This window comes from Falco cherrug, chromosome 5, assembly GCF_023634085.1.
Source record: "Falco cherrug isolate bFalChe1 chromosome 5, bFalChe1.pri, whole genome shotgun sequence".
Taxonomy (NCBI): Eukaryota; Metazoa; Chordata; class Aves; order Falconiformes; family Falconidae; genus Falco; species Falco cherrug.
The window spans coordinates 62,949,019-62,974,402 of NC_073701.1; the positions used below are offsets into that span (position 1 = coordinate 62,949,019).

General features: G+C 46.4%; 1 protein-coding gene across 2 annotated transcripts in view; it reads left to right on the forward strand.

Moving 5' to 3' along the window:
- Positions 1 to 25,384, forward strand: part of PLXNA4 (plexin A4) — a 455,375-nt gene that overhangs the window by 366,294 nt on the left and 63,697 nt on the right. For both annotated transcript variants that reach the window (XM_005436737.3, XM_027801749.2), the window contains exons 11-16: positions 7,751 to 7,847; positions 11,160 to 11,350; positions 16,916 to 17,067; positions 17,663 to 17,780; positions 23,010 to 23,146; positions 24,824 to 24,991. In XM_005436737.3, the coding sequence (XP_005436794.1) occupies positions 7,751 to 7,847; positions 11,160 to 11,350; positions 16,916 to 17,067; positions 17,663 to 17,780; positions 23,010 to 23,146; positions 24,824 to 24,991 (863 nt within the window). The remainder of the gene's footprint in view (positions 1 to 7,750; positions 7,848 to 11,159; positions 11,351 to 16,915; positions 17,068 to 17,662; positions 17,781 to 23,009; positions 23,147 to 24,823; positions 24,992 to 25,384) is intronic.

Below are 25,384 nucleotides of genomic sequence, written 5' to 3' on the forward strand. Positions count from 1 at the left end.
GCTGTGGCTGGTTCCTGCTAAGTAGTTAAATAGCTCTGAGGGGGATGGAAGAGGAGCTCTGGATGAAGAGAGACCTGGAAGAAGCAGAGGGAGGGGAGAGAGTGCCCTGGGTGGAGGAGAGATAAGGAGAAGGATGCAGCAGAGGCAAGAAGCAGGGTGGACTGGCCTGAAGAGGCTGAAGAAACAGCACGGGCAGTAGATGAACTGTTGAAAATTTGTGGGGGATTGGTGGCCGTGCTGGGGCAAGGCATGGGAGCTACTTATTGAAGTTAACCTGGGATGGGATGGTAAAAGCCTTGTTGCAGCTTGATAGCTTGTTAGTGCTGTGACAATTGATTCCCTGTGTGAGGCACAAACTCACGACCTTCAGATTATGGACTGAGTGTAATGAGCAGTGACAGCAATAATGGCTGTTCCAGGGGATATTTGAAGCTTTGAGCGGTGACGGTGGTGCCCAACGTAGGCAGGGATAGCCTGCCATCCAGATCACATTGAGATAGGTGGCAAAAGCCTGGAGATCCAGATCAGACACCAGTAAAGGTGAGCTGTTGGGATCAAAGAGAAGGAAGCCTGACCACCGTGGAGCCAAGAGACTGAGGGTAACAGGCAGTAGTGGTGGAGTGTATGGCCTGATATGGCAGCAGCCCGCAGTGGTGGCAGGTCCAGAGCAGGTCCGGCTGGACAGTGGTGATGGCTGTGCTGGGAGAAGGCGCGGGAGCGGTGTGGTGCCACGGGCGGCTCCTGCCACTGCTGCTGCTCCTTGGCCTGGTGGTATTCTTGCTGGCATTTATGTGCTTGTTGAAGGTATCTCCACTTGTAGCTGTGCAGGGGCAAGGTGTGCTAACTACTTATTGAAGTTAACCTGGTATGTGATGGTCAAAGCCTTGTGCAGACAGCTAGTTTTGATTGTGCTGCGACAGGCAGAGTCTATGTATCTGTCCAAAGAGTCTTAACAGGGAAGACAGCAACCACCCTTTAGAGTCATGAATTCTCTGGCACACATAAGCATCAACATGAATTACCTCTGGCTGGTTTTAAGCATAGTTGGGCTGAGCAGGGGACTGACTGCCTCTGTAGTCCTGAGGGGTTCCTCTCAGCATCCAAGTTGTGGTATCTAATAAATGAGCCTGGTTTTGAGAGGTAGTGGTTACTATTCCCATAGTACCTGCATGCCCCAAGAAGCTGCTAGTGCCTAGGGCCAGAGAAGTGGGCTCTGATGAATCATCCCAGATGCATTTGCTCATGGGATGCCTGAGCGTTGTGACAGCACTGTTGTCATTTTAATGTTTGTTTTCATAAGCTGGAGCACTGAAGGCCACTCCTGAGCTGCGCCAGGGTAGCAGGGCTGTCTCGGGCTAATGCCAAGACACTTCATGACCCTGCTGCTGTGTGGTGTCTGTAAGATGTCCATCCTATGTTTGGTGCTGGCTCAGGTGAACCTCTCCCTTTTTCAGGGAGAGAGCTTATTTTGGAATATATGCAACTTGTTTCTATCCTGTTTTCTGCTTTCTCTCTCTTTTCCCTTCTCTTTCCTTCTCTTTTCTTCCCTTTTTTTTGAAGGCACTTTGACTCTCTGATTTGAGTTTCTTTTTCTTTTCTTTTTTTTTTTTCCCTGAAAAATGTTATTTCATTGTTGCTCTGAATTTGCCAGACATTGAAAGAAAGAGATGTGGAAAGGAGAGCCAGATGAAAGAAAGAAACAGTCACACAGGTACAAAAAAGGAACAGAGAAGCCTCAGCTCTGTTTGAGCAGGTGGCAGAGGACACAGACAATAGGGAAGGAGTGCTGTAGATATGTCTCCATCATGATTATTTCCTTCCCTGCCAGAACTAGCATTCTGTCTGGAGCCACTGCAATACAATGAGCCTGTGCTCCGAGGGTCACCTGGTTTTAGAAACAGCCATATGAGCTTGTTTGCAAATTGAATCAGCCCCCTCAGCAGAGTTGCTGGATGAGACACTGCATGTAGCACCTGCATTGCAGGCTTGGAGAAGGTCCAAAGGAGGGTGGGAGGATGTGTTGTGATGGTGTGTCCCTGAAGGGATGCTATCCTGCCAGCAGATCTTTCTGTTGGTGGTGCATGCTAGACTAAGCAATCTTTCTTGGCTTGTTTTCCTTCATAAGCCTCAAGATCTACCCCCTCCCATCACACACTAGGCATCGATGAGCTCAAATTCAGCTCTTGCATAATAACTTCTGCAAAATGCAGGCTTTTTTCTGATACGATCCTGTGTGAAAGCAGGAAAAAAACTTAATTCTTGCTTTCCACTGCCTGGTCCTTCAAGATTTTAACCAGGGATCAGAACCATTTTTGAGCAGGCACTTTTCCAAGTGTCTCCAACTTCAGTTAAAGGATGCTATAAGAACACCCAGGTGGGACCAGCCTATCTGACAGTGTGTCAGTAATGTCATATCCAACACTGACAGTGCCTAGGTGCTCGGTCCCATCAGCAGCCAGCTCGGTCTCTCCCCCTGTCTTTCCTGGAGATATTTCATTTGATAACGGCAATAAGTCACTGCAGGCAGCATGCTTCGGGACAATTATTGTTCTTGTCAAGTGGTTTGAGACTCTCAGCTCTGGGCTTTGTCCTCCATCACACCACCCAAGGCATGCAATTATCGCTCAGAGAGACCCTACTGCCATTCCTTATTGCACTTATGATAGCTCTGCCGACAGTCTGGACACAGAGTGATGGGAGGAAATGAAAAGGAGGAGAGCCAAAGAGGCATATAAATAAATAAGTAAAAATGTCAGGAGGAATGGCTGAAATTGCTAGATCTACCAGAGCAGGGAGCAATCTCCCCAGTGGGAAACAGTGGGAGACCCAGTACTTGCAATCATCCCAATATTAGCAGCCTTTGGCATGAGGAACAGGGTGAGATGTTGGGAGATGGGTGAGAAATGACCGAACTGACCATGCCATGACCATTGCTCTTACCTGCTTCAGTGACAAAACTCATGTTCTTGCTCAGTATGAGCCTACCCATTGCCAAACTTTGGCACACAGAGGCAGCAGACACTGATTTCTAGCAGCAAAATCCCTGCTGATAATTTGCCTTGAGTCCTTCGCAGGTCTGTGTGCCATGAGACCTGAGATAGTACAGCTGAAAATGCTGTGTAACCTAGGAATAAGAAAAGCAAATATGTTGTATTTGTCACACCATTACACTTGAGCAAGAGATCTCAGTGCCATTTGACTTTGTGGTGTGGCTCATGCAGCGGGAGGAGTTCTAGGAAAACCCATACAAGAAACACTGCTGGGAAAAAGTCAGCAGCTATTCACAGAACTTGTGGGAAAACATGCTTATGGGCAGCCAAAGGAAGACAAGCACGGGGCTGTTAGTTGTGCATCCACTTCTCAATTATTATGATGCATCATTATTGTTTATCTACATTCAGATAGCACAGAGAAACCCCAGTCATGTTGTGGGCTCTATTGTCCTGGGTGATACCTAGACATAAAAATTCAGTCCTAGCTCTGGGAAACAAAAAGTCCAAAGAGGCGGGATGACTGTGGGCAAGAAGTTTTCTGCCTATAGTTTATGGCTGGAAAATTGGTGCAAAGAGGGATTAAATGATTTGCCCAGGATCACACAGAGTTAGTGACAGAGCCAGGTGCAGGAATCAGTTCCCAGTTCCAAGCTCTAATCACAAAATTGGTGTAAGGGAAAACAGGCTAACACTAAAATACTGCTAAAATGCTGTTTGTCTGCAGATGTCTATTGTACATGCTTAAGATACAAGGGGGAAATACCATGTAACCACTCTTGGTTTATTGTCCTCAGCGTGCCCAAGCCAAACTACCAAAGAACTTTACCCAGCGATACAGCATTCCAGCAGGATGCAGCAAGAGGTCAAGCATGGCGATGGATTTGCACAAACCGCAAATTCACAGAGATCTGTGAAGCTGAGTTCCTCTAATGTAGGGTGCCTGTAGTAACTGGATGCCCAAAAGAGACAGGAATTTGCAGATTTCTGAAAGGCAAAATATTTTTCCATGAAGGGGTCTAATATTTCCATAGCTGTTGTAGAGCTGCTAGCTGTGATTTTGCAGCCATCCTCTCAGTCCGAGGATTGTGAGCTTCCATGAGACAAACAATCAACATGTTTACAGTAGCTTACGTGTAATATGTTAAACTGCTAATGCCACAGCAAAATGGCCAAGTGATGTGATGGGCTCAGCCTGTGTTGCAGGAGTATCTGATACTAGCAAAAAGCTTAAGAGACAAAGAACTGGTACTTGGGAGTTCAAAACACGCTGTGTTGTTCATGTGAATTACAACAGCTCCTTCTAACAGATCTTTGGCATTTCCTGATGGGAGCCAGTCTGCCTTTCCGGAAAGGCAGCTTCTCTTTCTCAGTTTGGGCCTCTAAATTGCCTGTAATTTTCTGCTTTGATTTGATTTGTATGGTGGGAATCCAGATTTGGCAGATTCAGAGGTCAGATTTATGCCTTTTGAGCAGTTCTGCCTGTGCTGGAGAAAGTTGTACAAGGCAACGTATATACACAAGCCCTAATAGTATGAATGCTCTTATCAAGAGTATCCAGGAAGCTCTGCTGTCCTGGAGATCGATACACTATCCCTTTTTTCTTCTCTGAAACATATTTCCATCTTATTGTTACAGCTGAGCAAATCCTTTTCAAAGACTCCTATTAAGTTCAGTGGGCTTTGAACAGGGGTCACAACGAGTTAGCAGCTCCTGTGGTCTGAAGAGGATGGAGCATTTACTCACTGTTATGTTGCAAATTGCTCTGTTTCACTGCTGTGCAGCCCACAAGCTGTCTGAGCAGGCCAGGCATGGCAGCGTGAGCATCCTCGTTCCAGCCCCCAGCTGGCTTCATCCTTGGAGCTCTTCCATGGGGATCCCCTTGTTTATTCCCTTGCATCCATTTCCAGTTCTGGATCAAGTCTGCTGAGTTAACAAGTCTAATATGTGTTTGCCCCTGGTGCTGCAGACAGATCTAGATCTAAAATCCCAGCTGGCCTCCTGCTGCTGGTGCTTGGATTCTCAGTGGGATGAAAGGCTCTGGGGGACTGCAGCTGCCTGTCCCTTGGCAGCCCTGTCTAGGTTTGCTAACAGCTAAATCCCAACACATGCACATAAGGCTCTGCTGAGGCAGAAAGTAGCGCTTTCTCAGGCACCTACAGACTCAGTGTCTGACGTAAGGGTGACCGGTGGTTCTGTATACATGTTCTTTCCCACTCCCAATCAGCATTTGCAAGTGCTGTGCAAAGCAGGCATTTGGAAAGCTCCTGAGTGGCAGAAAATTAATTATTCTCTACTTTTCAGACATTTTCCTTCCCACTCATGTCTCCCCATCCTTGCTCATAGCTCCAAAAAACTGTGAAAAGCCAGTGTTGTGAGTCCAAGCGGCTCTGCATCATCTTGCATCTTGCTGGCAGTGTCACCAAAAAGTGTCATAAAAATGCTAATACTGAATGAGACTGTCGGGTACAGCGCTATTGCAAAGGACTCTGCTAACCTGCAGCTGCTCTTTACTTCCATGGTAACCACAAAGCTTATACCCATAAATACCCTACAACTAGATTGTAATCACAGGGCCTTGCAGATTAGTGCCTAATTGTGTTTAGTTTGTCCAAAGAGAAATTATCGTGCAACTAGTACTCTGCCGTAATGGACAGAAATCACCATATACGATTTACTCTGCAATTACATGGCAATTAACAGATACAGAAAAATCTACCTCTAAAGGCTCAGAGCTTTGGCATCTCTGTGGAAAACCATGCTGAAACTTTAAGTGATGGGGAACTCTTTAGTGGTCTCTAAGACATGCCCAACCAAACCAGGCCGCTTACTGAATTACATTTAGCCTTGTAGTGGGGAAAACATCTTTTTCTTTAGAAGTAGGAGTTTGTCCTGCTATAGATCCCAGTGCAGTGGGAGATTCCTGATCTCAGGAGGATAAATACTGATGTGCACAGTGGTCAGTAACCGTAGCAGACATGTTCCCATTCTGCCCTTTAAGCAACTATCTCCTCTCCCCTTATAAGAGGCTTTTTGCCTTTTGTGAAGTGTTGGATGGAAGCTGTTGATGGAGGTGGGCAATGGGATCTGATGGACAACCGGGTGAACCCTGTGTGAACTGGCTTGTGATAAACCAAAATCTAGCTGAAAAAATACACTGAGCAGCACTGTGTCAGAGAGCTGTCCAAGCTGAGAGGGCCTCCAGAGATCAGCTGCCATTTCCTTTGTTAAGGCCAGCTCTGTGTACCTTGACTGTGCCTGACAAGTGTTTGTTTAAGTCTGTCCAACTCTCTCAGAAGATTTCTCTGGCTTTCCTAATACATATTTACTGGAAACTGGATACCCCCTACGCCAGCTGAAGCCTTTCTGGTTCTGAGTAGGAAAAAATAATTGCCTCCTGGGGCTTACCTATGTAACAAACTCTATCTAGGATATCCCCAACTGAGATTTGCTTGGATTTTGGCAGCAATATGGCAGTGTTGTTTCACAATCTGTTTGTGATCTTCACCAGTCCCCAGACCCTTTCCTGCAGCACTGGCCAGTCACTCCAACTTTGTATTTTTTTGCATTGATTTTTCCTACTGAAGAACAGTCAGTACATGCCTGTATTGAATTTTGCCTTGTTGATTTTGGCTTGGTTCTACAATTTGTCAAGTTTCTTTTGAATTCTTAACCCTGCTTTTGAATGTGCTTGCACCCTCTTCCAGAACAGTGTCATTCATGATATCTGTGGTTTGTCATCCAAGTTAGTAGTAAAAATACTGAATAGTGCCAGACCCAGGACGCTACTCGATTTGAAACACCCTCCCAGCCTGACATTGAACTATTTGACTTTGTTTTGTTGATTGTGGTTTTGGGGTTTTTTTTGGGGGGGGGGGGAGGGGTTGGCAGCTTTTGCATATACCTTATGGTGGTTTCTTTTAGATCATTATTTCCTTAGTTTGTTTATGGGAATCTCCTGTAGGACAGTAGCAAATACTCTACCGAAATCAAGATAAATCACATCTGCTGCCTTTCCTTTATCCACAAAGCCATTAAGCCTGTCAAAAAAGGAAATTAGATTGGGTTGACACAATTTGTTCTTGACAAATCTATGCTGGCTGATTTTTATCACCTTATCATCTTGCAGGTGCTTATAAATTGATTGTTTAATAATTCGATGTACTTTCTTTCTGGGAAGTCAAGTTAGGCTGACAGGTCTATAATTACACAGAACTTCCATTTTCCATTTTTTAAAGATATTTCCATGACATGACTGTTCCCTGCTTCCTGAGACCTCACTCAGCTTCCAAGAGTTCTTCAAAATATCACTAATGTAGGTAACCTTACATACAAGCTCAGCATCAGAATACTCAGCAGAGGTACATATGGATGGTAGACTTACAATGCATAATGTACACCTTAAAAGTGCACCCAAGAGTTGGCAAAATATTTTTCAGAGCTGTGCACAACAACTAGAAGGTGGATTTCGAAGATAAACCCCAGCACATGCAAATACACTTAAATCATGGAACATTGACATAACAGCTAAGTAGGCTATTGTGAGGGGCATGGCTTGCTCTCTTGAGAGCCAAGACTCTGAGAGCATCCTATGGCTTTTGTGGCATGTAATTGTGATTAGGGAGATAGCTGGCAGCTTAATTTCTCTTGTTCGCAACTTGCAGCACTACCTTTTGCCTTCTCCCATCCCCTCCCTACCTCTGGGCACCATGTAAGTCTGGGTTTGGTTTTTCTTTTTGTTTTTCCTCTCCTATTTCTAGTATTCGTATGAAGGGATGGAGATTAACAGCCTGCCGGTGGAACTGACGGTTGTCTGGAATGGGAATTTCAACATTGACAACCCAGCACAGAACAAAGGTAAAGAGTTATTTCAACTTGTCCTTGGAAGCGGTAACCTTAGCAACGGGCCGCATAGCTCCCTGCACTTAACAAAGGCAGCACCATCTCCCCATGCTGTCTGGTGCTTACTTGTTCTCTGCACTCTGCAAATTACCAGGTTTTTGTGTGCTATGTGTTACACACACACGCACTTCTCTCTTTGCACTGGAGAAATATGACTCTCCCTCCCACTTGTGTTGCTTCCTGCATCATCTTTGCCTCCGGCTTCTCCCCACAATTTTGTGTTTTGTTTTTATACCCCTCCTTCTCTAGCTTTCCCCCCCCCTCTTTATTCCTCCCGCAGTGATGCTCTTCAAGTTAACATGCCAGGAGATCGGCACGGTCTGTGCAGAGGCGATGTAGTAATGAACAGGGGAAGGGAGAGGGGGAGGAGAAAGGCTGTAGTTCCTCAGTGGGAAAATTGTGAACAAAATAAAATGATAATAGCAAAGGACCGAAAACCACCTCCTGCCTAGAGCCTGGCTCCATTTAATTACCACCAACAGCACAGGATTGATGTGCCTCTCACAGAGGGATATTGCACGTCCAGCCACAGCCCTGAGGCAGGTGTTTTTTCTGGAGATGGACAGCCCATTCACATCTTCTTCCTTCTTGTCCATCAGCCTCAGGGAACCTGAAGACTTTCCCCCAGGCAGCCTCTCCTCTCGGCTGCTCTCCCTGTACAGCCCAGACCTGCAGACTCTCTCCTTCTCCCATCACCACCTCTCAGAAGTTTCTATCTCTCTCACTTTACCTTTGCTTTTCTTGGACACACTCCACACCTTCTCCCATTCCACCTCTCCCCATCAGGTACTCCCATGCTTCTTTCACACCATTTCACACACTGCCTCGTGCTGAGGGGTGATGGGTGAGGTTTCCACCAATGCCACATTGAAGCTGGAAAGCAATACAGAAGGCAGCTCTTCTCCCATGGCATGACCCTTTCCTGACCTTCTCCTCCTGCCCCTACCTCTGTGATGTCTTTCTCTGCTGGCTCAAATAACTGGTGGGTTAGAATAGCCAGGCCAAATGCAAAAGATCCTGCACTGTCCTCCCCTAACCCACAGCTCTTGAAGGTTAAATCCGCTCAGCAAACACCACAGGCTGGAGACCCTTGTCCAGCCCTGGCATCCAGCAGTGTGGCATAGCCTACGTTCACACTGCCAACCTCTCTCCATATTGAAGCTGTCTGCCCTCTCTCCTGCTCTCCAAGCTGTGCCAAGGCATTGCCAGGACAGTGCTACTTTTCATGGGCCCAAACAGTGCCAGAGGCTGTGCTGGTCTTTACCAGCGTGGGTTGGAGGTCAGGGTTTGGGCGCTTCCCCCAGTCCTGCTTAGTTTTCTGTTACCATTATATATAGCCCAAGTGTTGCTGATACAACATGGTCCATACAATGAGTGTGAACCCTTTTTGGGCAGTACTGAGCTGTGCTGGGTGATGTAGGGGTAAAATCAGTTTCATAATCATGATGATTGTGTCTTTAGGCATGTCTGTGCTGGCAATGTAAACCAGACCAGGGGATGAACTCAAGAAACATCTGTGGTGCTTAGCCTCTAGCACAGTCCCTTACAAGTTCTTGGGTTATTTGAACCCTAAAGGTTGTAAGTAATGACTAGGAAAAACCTAGGAAGTGGCACTGGCTGGTGGCTCTCTCGCATGAGTAGTTTGGATGACACCATCATATTTCAGGTCAGGAGGAGAGCTTAGGAGTATGTACATGGGTATAGCAGATGGAGGCATACCACACGCTCCCAAGGACACAGCTTTATTTACTAGCATAAATGTAGTGGCTACAGGCAAACACAAAACCCAGGCAGGGCTTTGCACAGTGCTGCAAACAAGCAGACCTTCTTCTCTGGAAAACTGAGAGGGAGAGGCAGAGGCAGGATTAGACCCAGTGCCTTTCTAAGTGCAGTGGCACTTGGGTACACAACCAAGATGCCACTGCTTTCATAGCTGGCATCACATGGCAGCAGAGGTACTCACTAAGAGCACTGCAAGCAGAGCAACTCAGCAAATCTGAGGAAATCCAACAGAAAATTAAGGAAAGGGCTTTATCCCAGGAAGCCTGTAGCACACTGTGATTGACAGCCGTTTTGCAAACTTGTCTTGCACCTAACATGAAGAAATAATAAGTTTCCGGGCTTTTCTTTGCATTGGTCAATGCTTGCTGACTTCTGGGGTGCAAGTATGAAGAGCCAGCCAGAGCTTTTCAGCACACATATCCAAAGCCTTTGGGCTTTAGGACTGTGTATAGTAATAACCACAAACAAGACTTTAGTCACCTACTGACCCAGCAAAACAGTAGCACAAAGGCAAAATCCCCCATCTTATAAAGAAATTCACCAACATGCCCACAAATACAGGAAAAAGCAAGCCTGAAAGCCTCAAGTCTGTCGTCTTCACCTTCAGGGAGGAGAATTTTTATCAGTCTCCTACCTGTGCAACCCAGGCCTCAGTTTACACATCTGTATAATAAGGATAAATAATATGATCTTATTTTGTAGGAGGACTGCAATGTTTTTAGGCTTTATTTAGAAAAAAAGCTTTGCCTTCCTCTAATCACTTAGCAATCCAAGATGTAGCTAAGCATTAACCATTGCTCTCTTTATTAGAGGAGGTTCAACTTAGTACTTCAAAGTGTAAAACAGACTGAATTTCTGGAGCAGAAGAAGGAGGAAAGGCTGATTGTGAATCCCTGGATACAGCCTCATAGTGAAGCATTGTGGATTTACTATTATCTCTTAGGATTTCTGTTAAGGGGGAAACCTGAGTAACCTGAGTGGCATCACCTTGACGCCCAGTTCTGGGTAGTTTCACATCAGAAAAATCCCCAGGTTTAAGCTGTGGGTAGACCAGGTCTAGAAAATCATTTTAGGATGAAGTGCTGAGGCTGAGACTGGTTATAGGTGGCATCACATGACATTCAGAAAGTCTCTGAAGAAGGAAAGGACTGAGGCTGAGTCACTGCCCAAGCACCTTTCCCCCCAGCCGCCTGCTTGTAAACCCTCATCTTACTGAGCGCAGCATCCTTCCTTCTGCTGTCAGCTTCCAAACATATCTTTCAAGGGGTTTGAATTTTGACAAGTGCTATTTATTTCAAGAAGGATGTAAACACTTCCCCCTCACACCCCATTATTCACCCCCCTGGAGAGTTCCCATCCTGCCTCTGGGATGAGCAGCCCATAAAAACTTCCCCTCTTTCACTCCTCATTCTGCCCTCTGACATCCCACCACTCTCCCATGCTGTCTGCATCTCTCAGGTCCTCTCTGTTTTCCTGTCCCTGCAGTTCACCTGTACAAGTGCGGGGCCATGCGGGACAGCTGTGGACTCTGCCTGAAAGCTGACCCAGACTTCGAGTGCGGCTGGTGCGAGGGACAAAACCAGTGCACGCTGAAGCAGCACTGCCCAGCCCAGGACAGCCAGTGGCTGGAGTTGTCCAGCACCAAGGGCAAATGCACCAACCCCAAGATCACGGATGTAAGTCATGGATCTACCAGAAGCTGGGGTATTCCCTGTCGTACCCTTTCCCTGCTTTATTTTCCTGATTTATCTTTGGGTTGGTGAGGGGAAGGTTATGGCTGAGTTCTGCTGGATCAGGCAAAGCCCCAGGCACCCTTGGTGATGGGAAGACATGGTGGCCTTCAAAGGCAGGCACACGACTTCAGGTGTCTAGATCACAGGAGTGAGCAGGGTGTCAGGTTTCCCACCATAGTCCGTGGATGTAAATCAGTTGCACAAGCACAGTCTGCTGGTGCAGTCTTAGGAATGCCACAGCATTTGACCTGCACACACAGGGCTGGTAGACATGACATCAAGCCTTTAGGAGACCTTGGCCTTCTAGTGGAACAGCTGAGGGTGAGACAGGATGCTCTGGGACATCTCAAATGGGCAGTGTGAAGGTAATCAAAGGAGCCAAACTACCTCTTGAAAGAACCTCTTTGGCCACCCTGGCTGAGAAGGAGATGTTGAGTGATCCTGGAGTGGTTTGAACTTTGCTGACAGGAGATCAAGAAACAAGGTGGGTTGTAGTTCATGCTTCCTGGCAGCATGACATGGACAGGGTCAACGTCCAGAAAAAGAGCAGACTCCACTGGCCTCAGCAGTGTAACAGTCTTTTGTTTGCCTGGCTGAGTTTGCATGGTAAAAGAAATCCCCACGGAGCAAACAAAGCCCTGTATAGCTATCAATGTTCCCCCTTTGAAGGCTCAAGGAGAAGGCAGGATCAAGCCTGGACTAACTGAAGTTTGGAACTGTCCTATTAAGTGATAAAAGAGAGAATGAGGGTGAGGCTGGGGGGAAGGAACTGCAGGAAAATGGTGTTCTTTGTAAGATTTCGTATTGATTGTGTTAACTAAACCTAAGGAAGATCTGCGAGGAAGGTACAAAGGTGAGATAAGAGAATAGAAAGTCCATAGAGAGAGCAAGCAGAGGAAAGGAGAGAAGGCAAGGTAGGCAAATCAGTCCTGCAGTCTAAAGGGACTTTCGTCTGCTGTCTTGGGATGCCTTTGCCACAATGATGGGCACCGTTTTCAGGTCACAGGGCAGGCAGCAGGATGCATCTGAGCCTTGAAAACGGGGGCCCCATCCTTACCAACTGCCTCCTGCCTTAAGGGAGTGTTTCTCAGTCACCATGCCTTAGTTAACACAAGCACCCTTTCAAGGTGGCTAGGGTCTTATTTCCAAATGAAAAAAGTAAGGAGGAAAATGAGACAAAGATAGGGGTAAATGCAAAGAAGGGAAATCCAGCTTCCACTGTTGTGATTTAATAGGAATTATTATGCAGGTTATTTTTTCTAGAAAGCAAGAAAGGCTTTTTCAGTTGTATTTGGTTAAGAATAAAAAGTGTGGGAGTTACGGACAAGCCCATGCCCATGCATGAAAGTTTTGTGAAAGCAAAGGCTGGGTAGAATCTTCTTTTCCCAGATACCACTGAAAGGAACTCCTTTTACTGTGTTTCAGTCCATCTTCCTGTCATTCATCAGTCCCCAAAGCACTCGCTCAGCTGGATGCTGGAGTGCCAGACTTATTCTGATGTTTCTAAGGTAGAGGTCTCCACTGCACTTGCATTTATCTGGGACTGGTAATTTTAAGCCCATCTGAACAACCCAAAGCTGTGAAACCAAACCCAGACAGTCAGAGTGAGCAGCTACCTCTGAAAGTTCAGCTTTGAGGCCTTGAAAATTATTGGGAGGTAAAGGAAACCTTTTCTGAATCTTTTCAGATTCTTGAACTTTGAGAAAGATTCAGAAATTTTGCACAGATTCAAAGAATTTGAAATTGGTAAGCTGACGGATGACCAACTAAAGCAGAAGTCCAATACACAAGGACCTGACCACACAGTAGTACGGTGTTCTGAAGGTCCATCCACATTTTTCTGCCATGCTTTGACTCCAACCCTGCATCTACAGTTTCTTTACGAGGTGCAAAGCACTCATTCTCGACCCTACAGCTCCAGAGGGGACATACTTCTAGTTCTGCTGGCATTTCCTCCAACAGCTCCCAAAGCTCGAACAGATCATTGCAATATTTGCTCATGAAATATTCCAGCTGTCTGGTGCAATCATAAGTAGCTCTTGGAAAGTCTTTTTCTGAGCCATTAGCATGGAAGTAATCTCAAGTGACTGGATATATATTGCAGCTAATGGTTGGTCTGGGGCGGTTGGTAAGAGCATGCATATTCTGGCGAGGAGCCAGGGCAGTATCTGTGGAGGCGAAGGAGGAGAAACAACACATGTACTTGCACAGACACACACACATACCCAGCACAGAGCTTCCCATAACCTGTGCTTACGTACTAGCTCTTGCATTCATGTTGCCAGTCAGTGAAATCAAGGGACTTAGAGACTCGCTGAGCCACAAAACCTCCTTTAAGAGTGACAAGCTGCAGCATTAGGCTGATGTGAGCGGAGGGTGTAAATTGTGATGCAGTGTTGCAGCTCTGGTCTTCAAAAGAAAGCTGAGGCTTCCTGGCAGCTTTTGTTTCCCTGCCTGTATTTTCCTCTCCAAAACTGACAGGTTTCATTCCACATTTTTGCACCTGTGATAGAAACAGGCTCCTTCTCTCTCGCTGTGGAAACAGCATGGTAACACCTTCTTCTTGTATGCACCTATGGGAGTGCAAAGACTTGGGGTCAAAAACTCTCCCACGTGCTCCTGGGAGAATCTCAGGCACTCCTGTTTTAGGGAAATAAGTGGGTTTTGAAGCTGGCCTTTACAAATTAAAAATCACACAGGGATGTAATCAGAGGTGCTGTGCTGCCTTCCCTCCAGGGAGTTTCCCATCCATGCTTTTTGCATCATAGCAAGAATTTTTAAACATCTCACCCTTTAGACAGAGCTGGAAGAAGGCTGATAATGTCAACACGGAGGTTTTTGTGACTTCTTCAGTGAAACTTTTGCCTCAAACTCACCCCTAGTACTAAAGTAAAGGACTTTTCTAGCAAGATGTTTCTTTTCACCACTACACCTTCTTTTATTCAGGGTAATGACATCAGTCATATGAGAAAAAAAAGTCCTCTTTTGACCTGCTACGAGATGTACTGCCTGTGCTAGCAAGTTCTTTCAAGCATAGGTGAGCCCTAATTAACCACAGACCTAGCTCACTAGACACCTGCCTTACTAGAGCAAGTAAAACTCATTTGATGGCAAGTTTAATACCACAAAACAGAACCAAATTACTCCATGGGGAACTCAGTTCTCTTACAAAGTGTGTCTAATGCATTAGGAAATAAAATAAGGGAATTTTGGTTTGTCTTTCTCTTTTCATTTTGAGTACACGCTAGATTGCATTTGGTATGGTGATACATTCTGGCCTTCCAGCATCATTCATATAGTGTTTTTTCAGGAGAGGATTAACTGATATCAGCAAAATATGTATTTCAAACAGAAAACTTTGCTTTAATAGATATTTATTAATGACTCGGAATAAAAATATTTTGGAACTCCATTTCTGGAAAATAGTTTGAGTTTTCAGTGTTGAATCTCCAACCGAGACAATCAGTATTAGTTTTTCCTGGAATAGAAATTTCATTTTCATTCTCATTTTTTAAGTTACCTTCTTCATTTCCTGGAAAATAGCTACAAATGCCTCTCTGTTTCTCTTTTTATCAGTTTTCTAGTTGTCTATCAATCTCATCACCACAGACCATCCAAAGGTCAAATCTCCAGCCAACCCAAATAATCATTTCACTTGTCAGATTTATGAATGTTGTACTATTTTCTTTTTAGGATGTAAGTATCTTTTGGAGTAGGCATAAGCCTGCCATGGTTCTGATTTCATTGGCTCAAGTGGTATTTGTTTGTTTTTTGGACCTGAGACTGGGCCACTGCAGGGATCTGGTGCTGCAGAGGTTGTGTCTACACTACACAGCCCAGGGATCCAAGCGCTCATCCGTGATCATCTGGGGTTTTAATTTGTTAACCTCTGTTGGTTCCCTGTATAGTCAGAGCAAAGACATGTTCAGGAGGTTGTTCACAGCACCTAAAATTAAATACCCTAAAATAAAATATCCCCTAAAGTGCCAGGGTCTGTCTCCTTCTATTAAAGACGAACCTTGTAAAAACTGGCTTCGGGGTGGAAATTAGGCTAACCCAGGTGCCAGACTCAGCACTAGGAAGCGGTCAAGAGCAGCCCTGCTCATGCTAGTGCCTCGACTTTCCCTGCCAGTCCGACTGCTACGCAAGGATCTAGCTGCCAGCTTTAGATTCCCAGTTGGCAGAGCCATCGACCAGTGGGTACGGACCTCAGACAGGGAATTCCCCCTTCCTCACTGCAGTGAGAGCCTTGCCAATGCTGGCAGATGGCATCCATGGCATCCTGAGTGGGCAGCAGGGAATACCCTTTGAAAGCAACGTCTGAAGCCCCTTTCAGCCAGCCAGTTGTATGGCAAAACATTTGGGCACAGTGAGTAATTGGAAGGGCAGAACTGAGATAATTAAGGGCCAGCCCCATGATTTCTGTCTTGTTTCAATGTTGAGGAGACAACTGTGATGCTAATTTCCACCTGGCTCTGAACAAGGGTGATGGATGTGATGCAGAATGCTTTCCCACGTGCACAGCTCCTTTGCACGGGCCAGAAATACCGCACAGAGGCAGGCAGCTGTGGGTGCCCCACGAGGCTCTGCAGTGGGAGGGAGAGGGGAGCGTTGGGGGTTGGCTGGTGCTTTGGCTCTGCTGCCCAACACAGCCACTGCTGAGCAAGACACAGAGAACCTACCCCTGCTATGGCCTGGTGAAGGTCCAGACTGGGATGGAAACTTCATGCCACCAGCCACTAGAATGGCTGGGATAGCCACTTGTCTCATGCTGGGGCTCAGGAGCTTCCCACCCCACAAATAAGTTGTCCATGCTCCCGTGCCTGCCCTCAGCTGTCCCGTGAAGGCAGCTGGAGCCCTTTCAGAAACGTGTTGGCACACAGCAATTGCTGCTGCTGTCTCGGTCGCCATCCACCTACTCCATACCAAATCTGACAAGCTGTTTCTTTGTGCCTCGGCTGGTTTTTTGAAGTGGACATTTTCAGCTGAGTTTGTGACGCATGACCAATGCCTACCTCCAGAACAGATCAAAACTCCATGCACACTGGGCTGGGAATATAGGATTTAAAGTGACTGACTGAATCCATTTGTATCCTTTTCTCATTTTTTCTCCCATTTCTTTCTACCTTACCTCCCTCTGGCCTTTCCATGGCTTATGTCTATAAAGTGCAGAGCTCAGCTGCAACAGCAGAAACCCCTGCTCCTACCTAGAAAATACCTCCTACTCATCTCTGGATATTTTGCGAGTAGTTAAAAGGGAGTAAGTGAGATCTGGGGCAGAATTTTGTATACTCTGTGCCTGGGGAATGTGTGATACATATATTTTCAGGGGAGCTGGACCAAGTGATGTATCTGGAGTAGGCTTGTTCCCTCAGTTGTTCCCCATTCATGAGTGTCTCTAGTTGTCACAAAGAGACATGATGTTGCCTGTTCTCTCACCTGAGAGGATGCGGGTATCTTTACATAGGTGGTTTGATTATTCTCCTTTTTCTTGCCTTGTTTCTCCAGATCAATCCAGTGACAGGCCCTCGCGAAGGAGGGACCAAAGTGACCATCCGTGGGGAGAATCTGGGGCTGGAGTTCAGAGATATTGCTTCTCATGTCAAAGTGGCCGGAGTGGAGTGCAAACCACTGGTGGAAGGGTACATCCCAGCAGAGCAGTAAGTTGGGTGTGTGGCAAACAGTGGGCCACAGCACACCTAGTAACAGTCGTTGCTATGTGTAGGGTCTTCTAAGGAATCCATTCCACCCAGCCTTGGGTGATGGGAGATGCCATTCCTCACTTACAGCTCAGGAGCTAATAATCCTTTTATTACTGTATTTGGACTTCATATTTAGATAATCCTCATGGCACATACCCTGAAGTTATCTTCTGTTTTTCACATAACAGCCACCACAGGGTGTGCAGGAATGACCATTAAGCATTACAGCTCCAAAGCTGTCCACCATGCAAGGCTGGAGGACGGAGTGACCCCTGGGGTCAGACCTCAGCCCAGCATTTGTCTGTATATTTAAGTGAAGCTATGTTGATTTACATCAGCTAAGCATATGTCCCACCAAGTACCAATAGCCAAAAGCCACCTCTCTTTAAAGAATAACATAGTCCACAGTTTGGATCCTGAGTTGGAAAGAAGAGGAAGGGTTAAGCCTGCAGTCCATTTCCCAGCACTGTGGGCTGTTTGCTCCAGTTCCATCTATATCCAGACTGCCGAACCGTCTCTCAAACTTTGCTTCTGGTTCATATTTTCTCCACAGGATAGTATGTGAGATGGGGGAGGCCAAGCCCAGCCAGCATGCCGGATTCGTGGAAATCTGCGTGGCTGAGTGCAAACCAGAGTTCATGGCCAGGTCCTCACAGCTCTACTACTTTATGGTAAGCTCCAGGGAGAAGTTCTCCTTGACCCTGAAGTTCCTTGGGCCCTGGTTCCCTTTGCTGCATCTATCCATCGTCCTTGACCATCTTGAGCCTCTGAGCTCTTCACTGCCATTCTGAGTGCACCAAATTGTTCTTTCCATTTCCTTTTAAAATCTTGTTATGTGCAAAAATAGCTTGCCTGATTAATGTTTTAACAATCTAATAATAGTCCAAATTATTAGTCCAGTTACAGTTACATACAGTCATGGTCCAAATTAGTACAGAAAATCCTCATTAATAGTTAAAAATGCTATACAGGAATGAAAAGGAGGGAAAAAAAAAAAAAAAAAAGGAAAAACCCCCTTCCCTAGTATCTTACTTTTCCTGGGTATGATGCTCACCCTCTTGGCATCTCTCCAGGCCCACAGCTGAAGGCACCGGTGTCCCTCAGGAGAAACATAGGTGTTGCCACCACCACCCTGAGCCCTTCCCTGGCAGGGTGTGATGCCCACGGTGGGGTTTCTTCCTCCTCACTCTCGGCACCCCCGGGGGTATGTGGCCACCCCACCGCCCGCTCCCTTCTCCCCGGTGCCCAGCACCAGGGCAGAGCTGCCCAGCGCCCAGCCCGGGCACACCAAGGGCTGGTGTTTGCTGGGCAGCGCCTGCCCGGGGCGGCAGCCCTTGGCCGTGCCGGGTGTCCCCAGCGCGGAGCTCAGGCAGGTGGGCACCAGCCCCTTGGCCGCGGGACACGTGTGATCCCAGGGACACCCAGCTCAGGGCACGGCCAGCCCAGAGATGTCTGAGACCCTGCGGTGCTGGGCCAGTACAAGGCCTGTGGCCTTTTGCTAGCAAGGACAAAATTTCCTATTTACTGAGCCACAGGCAGTCACCATAGCAGTGGCAAGTGTTTCTGCAAGGTGTAGCATTCAAGGGATGTTTGTGTTAGATGGTCTTTTTGGTGTCCTGGAGAAGCTGTGCTGCACCCCAGCAGCACTAGATCAGGCAGGACCAGTTCACCAGCCAGGCCCCGGGAGAGTTGTAGAGTGTGACTGGGACTCAGTGCAAGTTGGCAACTGGTTTGGGTGCTCCAGAGTGAAAAAATAGACACCAGCAAGCTTGAACTTCAGCTAGCTTTTAAGGGCAGGTGGTTTGGAGAGAGGAAAGAGCTATGAGGAATTTAGAGATGAAGCCAAAAGTTCCTAGGGATGGTGTCTGGTGGGATCACACACACAGCTCCCCCTCAATGTGTGCTGAAGGCACTCAGAGAGCAGCCGTGCTCCTCTTTTTAGAGAGACTGGGCTAGCAAATTGGCTCGCTACACCACCTGTCTGGGACATCAGCTTGCAAAGCAGTCAGAGGGGCTCTGGGCCTGATTCTGGGCTACTAATGATGCAAGTTCAGCCTGAGGCTGTTCATGAAAGCCTCATGGAAGAGAGGAGCAGAGCCAAATACATTGTACACCAGACTTGGTTTTTTGCTCCTTTCTGATAATGCTCCTTGTCCAAGAGACCTGCTTATTGCTCTAAGGCCCCTTGCTGAGGACATGCAAGCATCGCCTGGCCTTGATCTGTGCAGGGTTGAGATGAGAGGGTCTCTTTGTTCCCATCAAAAGCTCCCAAATCCTGCAATGGAATGGGTCTTTTCTGAAATTATTCACGTGGCCAAGCACTTTTTTTTTATGGTAAAAGGAACTGGTAACAAATGCAAATTTCTTAGGTTTGCCCCCTGTGCTACAGGAATTTCTCAATTCTCTGTATTTTCTGATGTCACTCAGGTGCTATGGTTGGGTGGGGGTGGGCAGAGAAACACCTTGAGAGGTAGCCCCCACTAGGCAGACAGAAGGGCTCTTTCCAGGACATTACACTTTAATGTGTCACCTTTGCTGCTCTTTGAATTACTGTCTGATTTTGGTCATCCGTGTCCATCTGTGACAGCTTTTCCCTCTGCTTGCCGGCTTTCTGGCTGCCAGCTATCCCAACCGTGCACGAGCATGAAGTCAACAGGGTTTTCTCTGCTGAATACCTTGATACCTTTGTGCTAGACAGAAAAAAATGTAGACACTCTCCAGCTTGCCTATCATATGCCCTCTCCCGTGTCTGTTGCTTCCATAGCAGGAGCTGTGTTTGCTGGTGTGGCTTGGCTTCCTCGGATACTGCTGCCAGGAGGGTAGTGATGTTATTGCAGACATCACAACATGCCTTGGCATCATGCAAGGGTGGGTGGCAGCTTGAAGGGAAGGAAGATGTTTGAAAACGAAGGAAGGGCATCACAGGGGAGACAAATGTTGCTTTCTGACACATAGTAAATCCTCCGGAAAATTGCTTTTCAAAGGGTTTGAAGCAAAACAGGGTCAAATTTGGCCAATAGGTTCAGCCTGTGCTGTAGAAATTGGAAGAGATTATATCTTGAACTCAACAGGGTATTTAATTTCAGTATTTTAAAAAAGAGGTGGCTTAGTTTAGAAATGTTAAGGGAACCAAAGCATTTGGTTGCAGGCTGATTTTTTTATTATTATTATTATTATTCAGTTTGTGGCTATGATTATTGCCATGGTCTTTCAATTAAAAAAATTTAATTCCCCTCACTTTTCAATTCAGATGCTGAAGCTAGTTTGCCTTTATTCTGCCTTTGGATGAGATTAAGGCCCAGTGCAGGTGATGTGAGCTGCTCTGATAGCATCTCTTCTGGATCTGCTCCTTGTCCCAGGAGACCATTTGCAGCAGGTCTTCTTTCCATCTTTCCCCTTCTTCTGCCCCTGTTGAACCTATAGAAAGGAAACACAGGTGCACACGCCATGTGGGAGTCACATCTTGCTCTGCTCTTGTTCCCAGGAGGAATGAAGTGGGAACCAAGGTCTTGGCACGCACCATGAGGTCAGTTCAGACACAGCTCTGATGGCAGCTTCTCTGTGGGCAGCCTGTGTGTGTGGAGGAGGCGCTGAAGGAAAGTAAAGGGTTGGGGAGCAGAGGAAAGTTGGCAAGCTCCTAGAAAGGTGCAGAAGATTTCCTGTCCTCTTTTCCCAGTTGTTACTGTCCACTTCAGCCTGTTAGAGATCCACTAGATGCATTTGCATTTTCCATCACCTTTCACCAGCAAGGAAATGGTAAATAGCCTGGAGAGTTTTACTGCAAACATGCTGTGCAATATTTATGAAGGCCACTGTGAATAATTAATGGTTTATCTCAACTTTGAAAGCTTAGCCACAAACTCTTCTTAAGATTTGTGTGGGACATAGCAATGCTTTGCCAAGGAGCATTGCTGAAGTACCTCTGGTCTGTGAGGATCTTCTAAAGGTCATGGCTAGTTTACCTGCCTCTAGGAGAGAGCAGGAAACCCATCCAGGTGTGGGACAAGGGCTTTGGGTCTGTAACTCAAATGTTCCTCTATGGTTTGTAAAGCAGATACTATTGCAGTGCTCTTGTGTAGGCTCTGTGCACCAGGTTGGCCATTCTCAAGCCATTTTCTCCCACCTGGAAGGACCCCTCCCAGCAGCAGCCATCATGGTCAGCAGTAATTAGCACTGGTAGGGGTGGCCATCAATAAGGGATTAAAAAGGAATTGCCATCAGAGCTTGAGGTGGTACCCCAAAAATAGAGGAGCAGTACGTACTGAAGTGCACCTTTTGCATCTGCATACTCTTGCTGCATCTTTTATGCCAGTAACAGCTGTTATAGAATATTCCTGGAGAAGTATAAAAGCAGTTTCCAAAACATCATGTCAAAACCAGTCAAGTTTAAACACAAGAAGTGTGCAGTTCTGACAAGAGACTTTTCTACAGAGCTGTGGGTTTCATGCCTGATTTTCATGTTCAGCCCTCTCTCCAAGAGGTAGCTGCATTTTGAACAAAAGCAAAGTGGAAACCTCACTGCTGTTTTTCAAAATGATTAGCCAGAGGGGCACAAGGACAGGGATGGCTTCGTGTGTGCGAAAGAGGGAGCGTGGTGTGTGTCAGGTGGTTTTATAAACATGGATTAATGGTCTCCAAAGCTCAATAAGGTGACTGCGTGATGTACCTGCTCGTTCAGAGGAGCAGAGGAGAGCTTCAAGCATTTGTGTCATCATTCTTAAAGAGAGGAGGAAAAAAATAATCTTCATTTAAATGCATATAGTAGCTTTTCACTTGGGACTGAATGGAAAGTTTTTCTATTAAAATGCAAATGAAAGAATAAACTGTAACTCCAAATTTCTCCCTGAAAATGGATGTCTCCTCTCTGCATTGTGGTAACAGAGTGATTTCTACATTCAGAGTGCAAGTATTTTATCTTTATTTTGGGAAGGGAGAGCAGGAGAGTAAGAAAAAGAGGTTTGAGATTTGGGGTCCCTAAAAGAGTTGTGCCCTTTTCTGATACATTGATACAGCACTGTGTTATGTTTGGAAAAGTGGCTTGGAAAATCAGCAGAAAAAGGAAAAAGGTGTTCATCTGGACAGTGCTCCTTTTGCGGCAGTAGTATTTCAGAGCACATCTCAACATGAACGCTGCTGTGCTGTATCGCTGCCAGACACTCATGTGGTACTAGGCTGTCCCAGCACCCAAGTCTGATAAGGAAATGAGAAAGATATGAGGTCATGCATTGGGCGTGTGGGAGAGGCAAGGCATGAGCTCCGATGCTCTGCTGAACCACAGCTTTCCTCCTTCCCTGGGAAAAAGCCCTTGAGCACAGGGTGAGTTTTTAGGCATCTCTCTGGAGCTATACAGTGGGCCCTGTTCCCTTCTCAGATTGATAGGGTTTAGAGTAATCTTTGCAAGACCTGATAATTTTCATCACTTGTGAGCTCCATAGTTTGGAGGTAGAGAGTCCCCGTTAAGATCCAATCAGCTAGTTCAAGACCCGGTTTACCTTGCAGAGGTGATGTTGCAGGATGGACAAATGACACCTCAGCGATGTCAAACAAGCAGTGGAGATGGGAGATCATGGCTCCAGTGGCTCCAGGCCCCTGGACTGATTTGCAAACACAGAGTGTTTCTGAGCAGATACAAACGCAGGCCTGATTTTGGAGGGGTGGGGAGAACAGGCTGGGCTTAGGTCTGAACTCATCCCACCGCACCTGGCACTCAAGCAAGGTGTCTGTGATAAGACGGTGTCATCCTAGGCTCCTCTATTGTCCAGAAGATACAGTCATCTTCTGAAGTCCAGCTAATGTGATTAACCCCTGGGGGTGCCTACCTCTCTCCCTCACTAAAATGAGAGAAGGAAGGTACCTATGCTCCCCTGCTGTGTTTTCAACATGACCCTTCACCTTCACAGACTCTGACGCTCTCTGACCTCAAGCCAAAGCGGGGACCAGTGTCAGGTGGCACCCAAGTGACAATTACAGGCAACAACCTCAATGCAGGCAGCAATGTCATCGTGACCTTTGGGCGACAACCCTGCCTCTTCTACAGGTACAGATGAGTCCTTGCTACTGTATATGCCTGAGTCTGAAAGACATGAACAATTATAGTTAAGAGACTTCTTCTGCAGCCCAGAAAACCTGTCCCTCAAGTGCCTCTTCTGCCTGTGGCCATGTCTATTCAGCAACAGGACTTTTGCATTCTGCACCATGTGCAGCCTTACTCTGCATGTTTTGGGATGGGAGAATAGGATTTATTTCATTGTTTTGATTGGTATTTGATGTGCTTTTTTCCATGGCCCCTTGTCAAATTTCACTACAATTCTCCACGGTCCTATGCTTTGCTACTTGCTCTGGGAGTATGTAATTTTAAAGATTCATTTTCATGTCCCTGTGTTAGCAGGGGTGACAAAGAAAATCTGACAACATAGGTTCTAAGTATTAAACCACGTCCCTTTTATCCCAAAATAGTCCTGTAGTGCTAAGAAATGGATGATTTGCAACATTTTAGCTCTGGGTTGGCTCCTGTTCAATTGCAGTTCAGAGAGGCTTAATGTCAGTGTTACCTGCTGAACCTTCCCTGATCCCTGTGAGAATGAGTCTGAATCCAATTCCCAAGGGCTCCTGCAGCTCAAAATTACTCTGTGCAACACATTTTGCTGCCAGGATCGGTGCAGGTTGAAGACGAAGTTGGCACATTTCTCCTAGCATATCCTTAGCAGAAGAAGGGCTCATTCACAGGAGACCTGGGACCACTGTCTTGGGGCAATGCCCTTCCCTCTCCTGACTGTGGGGATCCTCTTTAGCCACCTGTCATGACTGTGGTGTGATTCAGCATCTATAATTCAGGAGGGTGAAGTCACAGCTTGTGATTTAAAAGGCTAAGTGGGAACCACAGCTGCTTGGAGATGCTTACTGAAGAGACGGGGGGGTTTAGGAGGAATTGAGCATGGCCTTTCGGGGGAATTTGGAGAGCACCTGAGGGTGCAGTCAGTGAGGGCAAATGCCATGTTGCAAGGAAGGATGCACTCTGCTTCATCCTTTCTAGGGGTGTAAGATGAGGCTGCATCACAAAACACAGGACTGGGGAGATTGAGGGTGTTTGGAGCCTAGATTTTGGGCTCTTTATGGAAGGTAAGAGCCGTGGCAAAATTCAGACCCGGAGCTGGTTTTGAGCCCTGCCCAAAAGGAAATGTTTATGCAGAATCCTCTTTGAGTATAATCATAAAGTGCTTCCCACTATATTAACACCTTTCATGCAAAGATCTTAGACATGCTGCGAACTGCACTTAAACATGGCTTACAGTCCTAATGCAAAGTAAACTTTATTACTCCAGACTGGAAAGTTGAAGTACAAACACCCCTTTTTATGAGCCACTGCTGTGTATGTCTGCAGACGGGACGGAAACATCCATTTAACCACACACTCTCTGATGGAGAGAGGTCTGGTTTGGACTTCTCTTGAGGTTCAGTTTTCACTCTGAGACCTGAGAAATGATGGCTCTTGTGGTTTTATTTAAACTAACTATTTAAATGAAAAGGCAACGTCACTTCCTCAGATAAATGTGTTGCACTATTCACAGCATAGTCCTGTAATGGTGAGTTTCACCACTTCACAGTTTCTAGGTTTAAGGTCACAGGACATAGAGTAAGTAGCTGGGCTCTTTTTGGCACCGGTTGTTTTGCTGCTGGTAGCACCTGGTTTATATTTATGTGCTTCTACTCACAGGAGATCCACCAAGCATATTGTCTGTAACACCACTGCCTCTGATGAAGGCTTTGAGAAGGTGAAGGTGTCTGTGAGAGTGGATAAGGCCAAGATACATCAGGAGTTACAGTATGAATATGTAGAGGATCCAACCATCCTGAGGATTGAGCCCGAGTGGAGCATCTTCAGGTAAGCATTCCATAGACACTCCCCCATACCACCTGACATGGTTTTCTAATGCAGCACTAATGTGTTCATACTGGTCCTAGATACAGAAAACTGATTTCCAAGCATTGTGGTCACTAAGAAATAGATTTGTGCAGAGATACTTCCCAAAGCCCAAGATCATGAGGGCTGGTGGACTTGCCTTCTGGGAAGACTAAAAGGGGAGACAAAGCAGTGTATTGTGCATTCATTACAACACCTTGGATGCTCAACATGTGTCTGTGCTCATGCGTACCCTGGGACAACATTTCCACATAGTCTAGTGAGGGATAGGTGGGAGCAGGGTCCTTTCTCCAAACAAATGCCTTATATTCCAAACCTAAATGATCGTGCACCCCACCTTCACTAGCAGAGCCA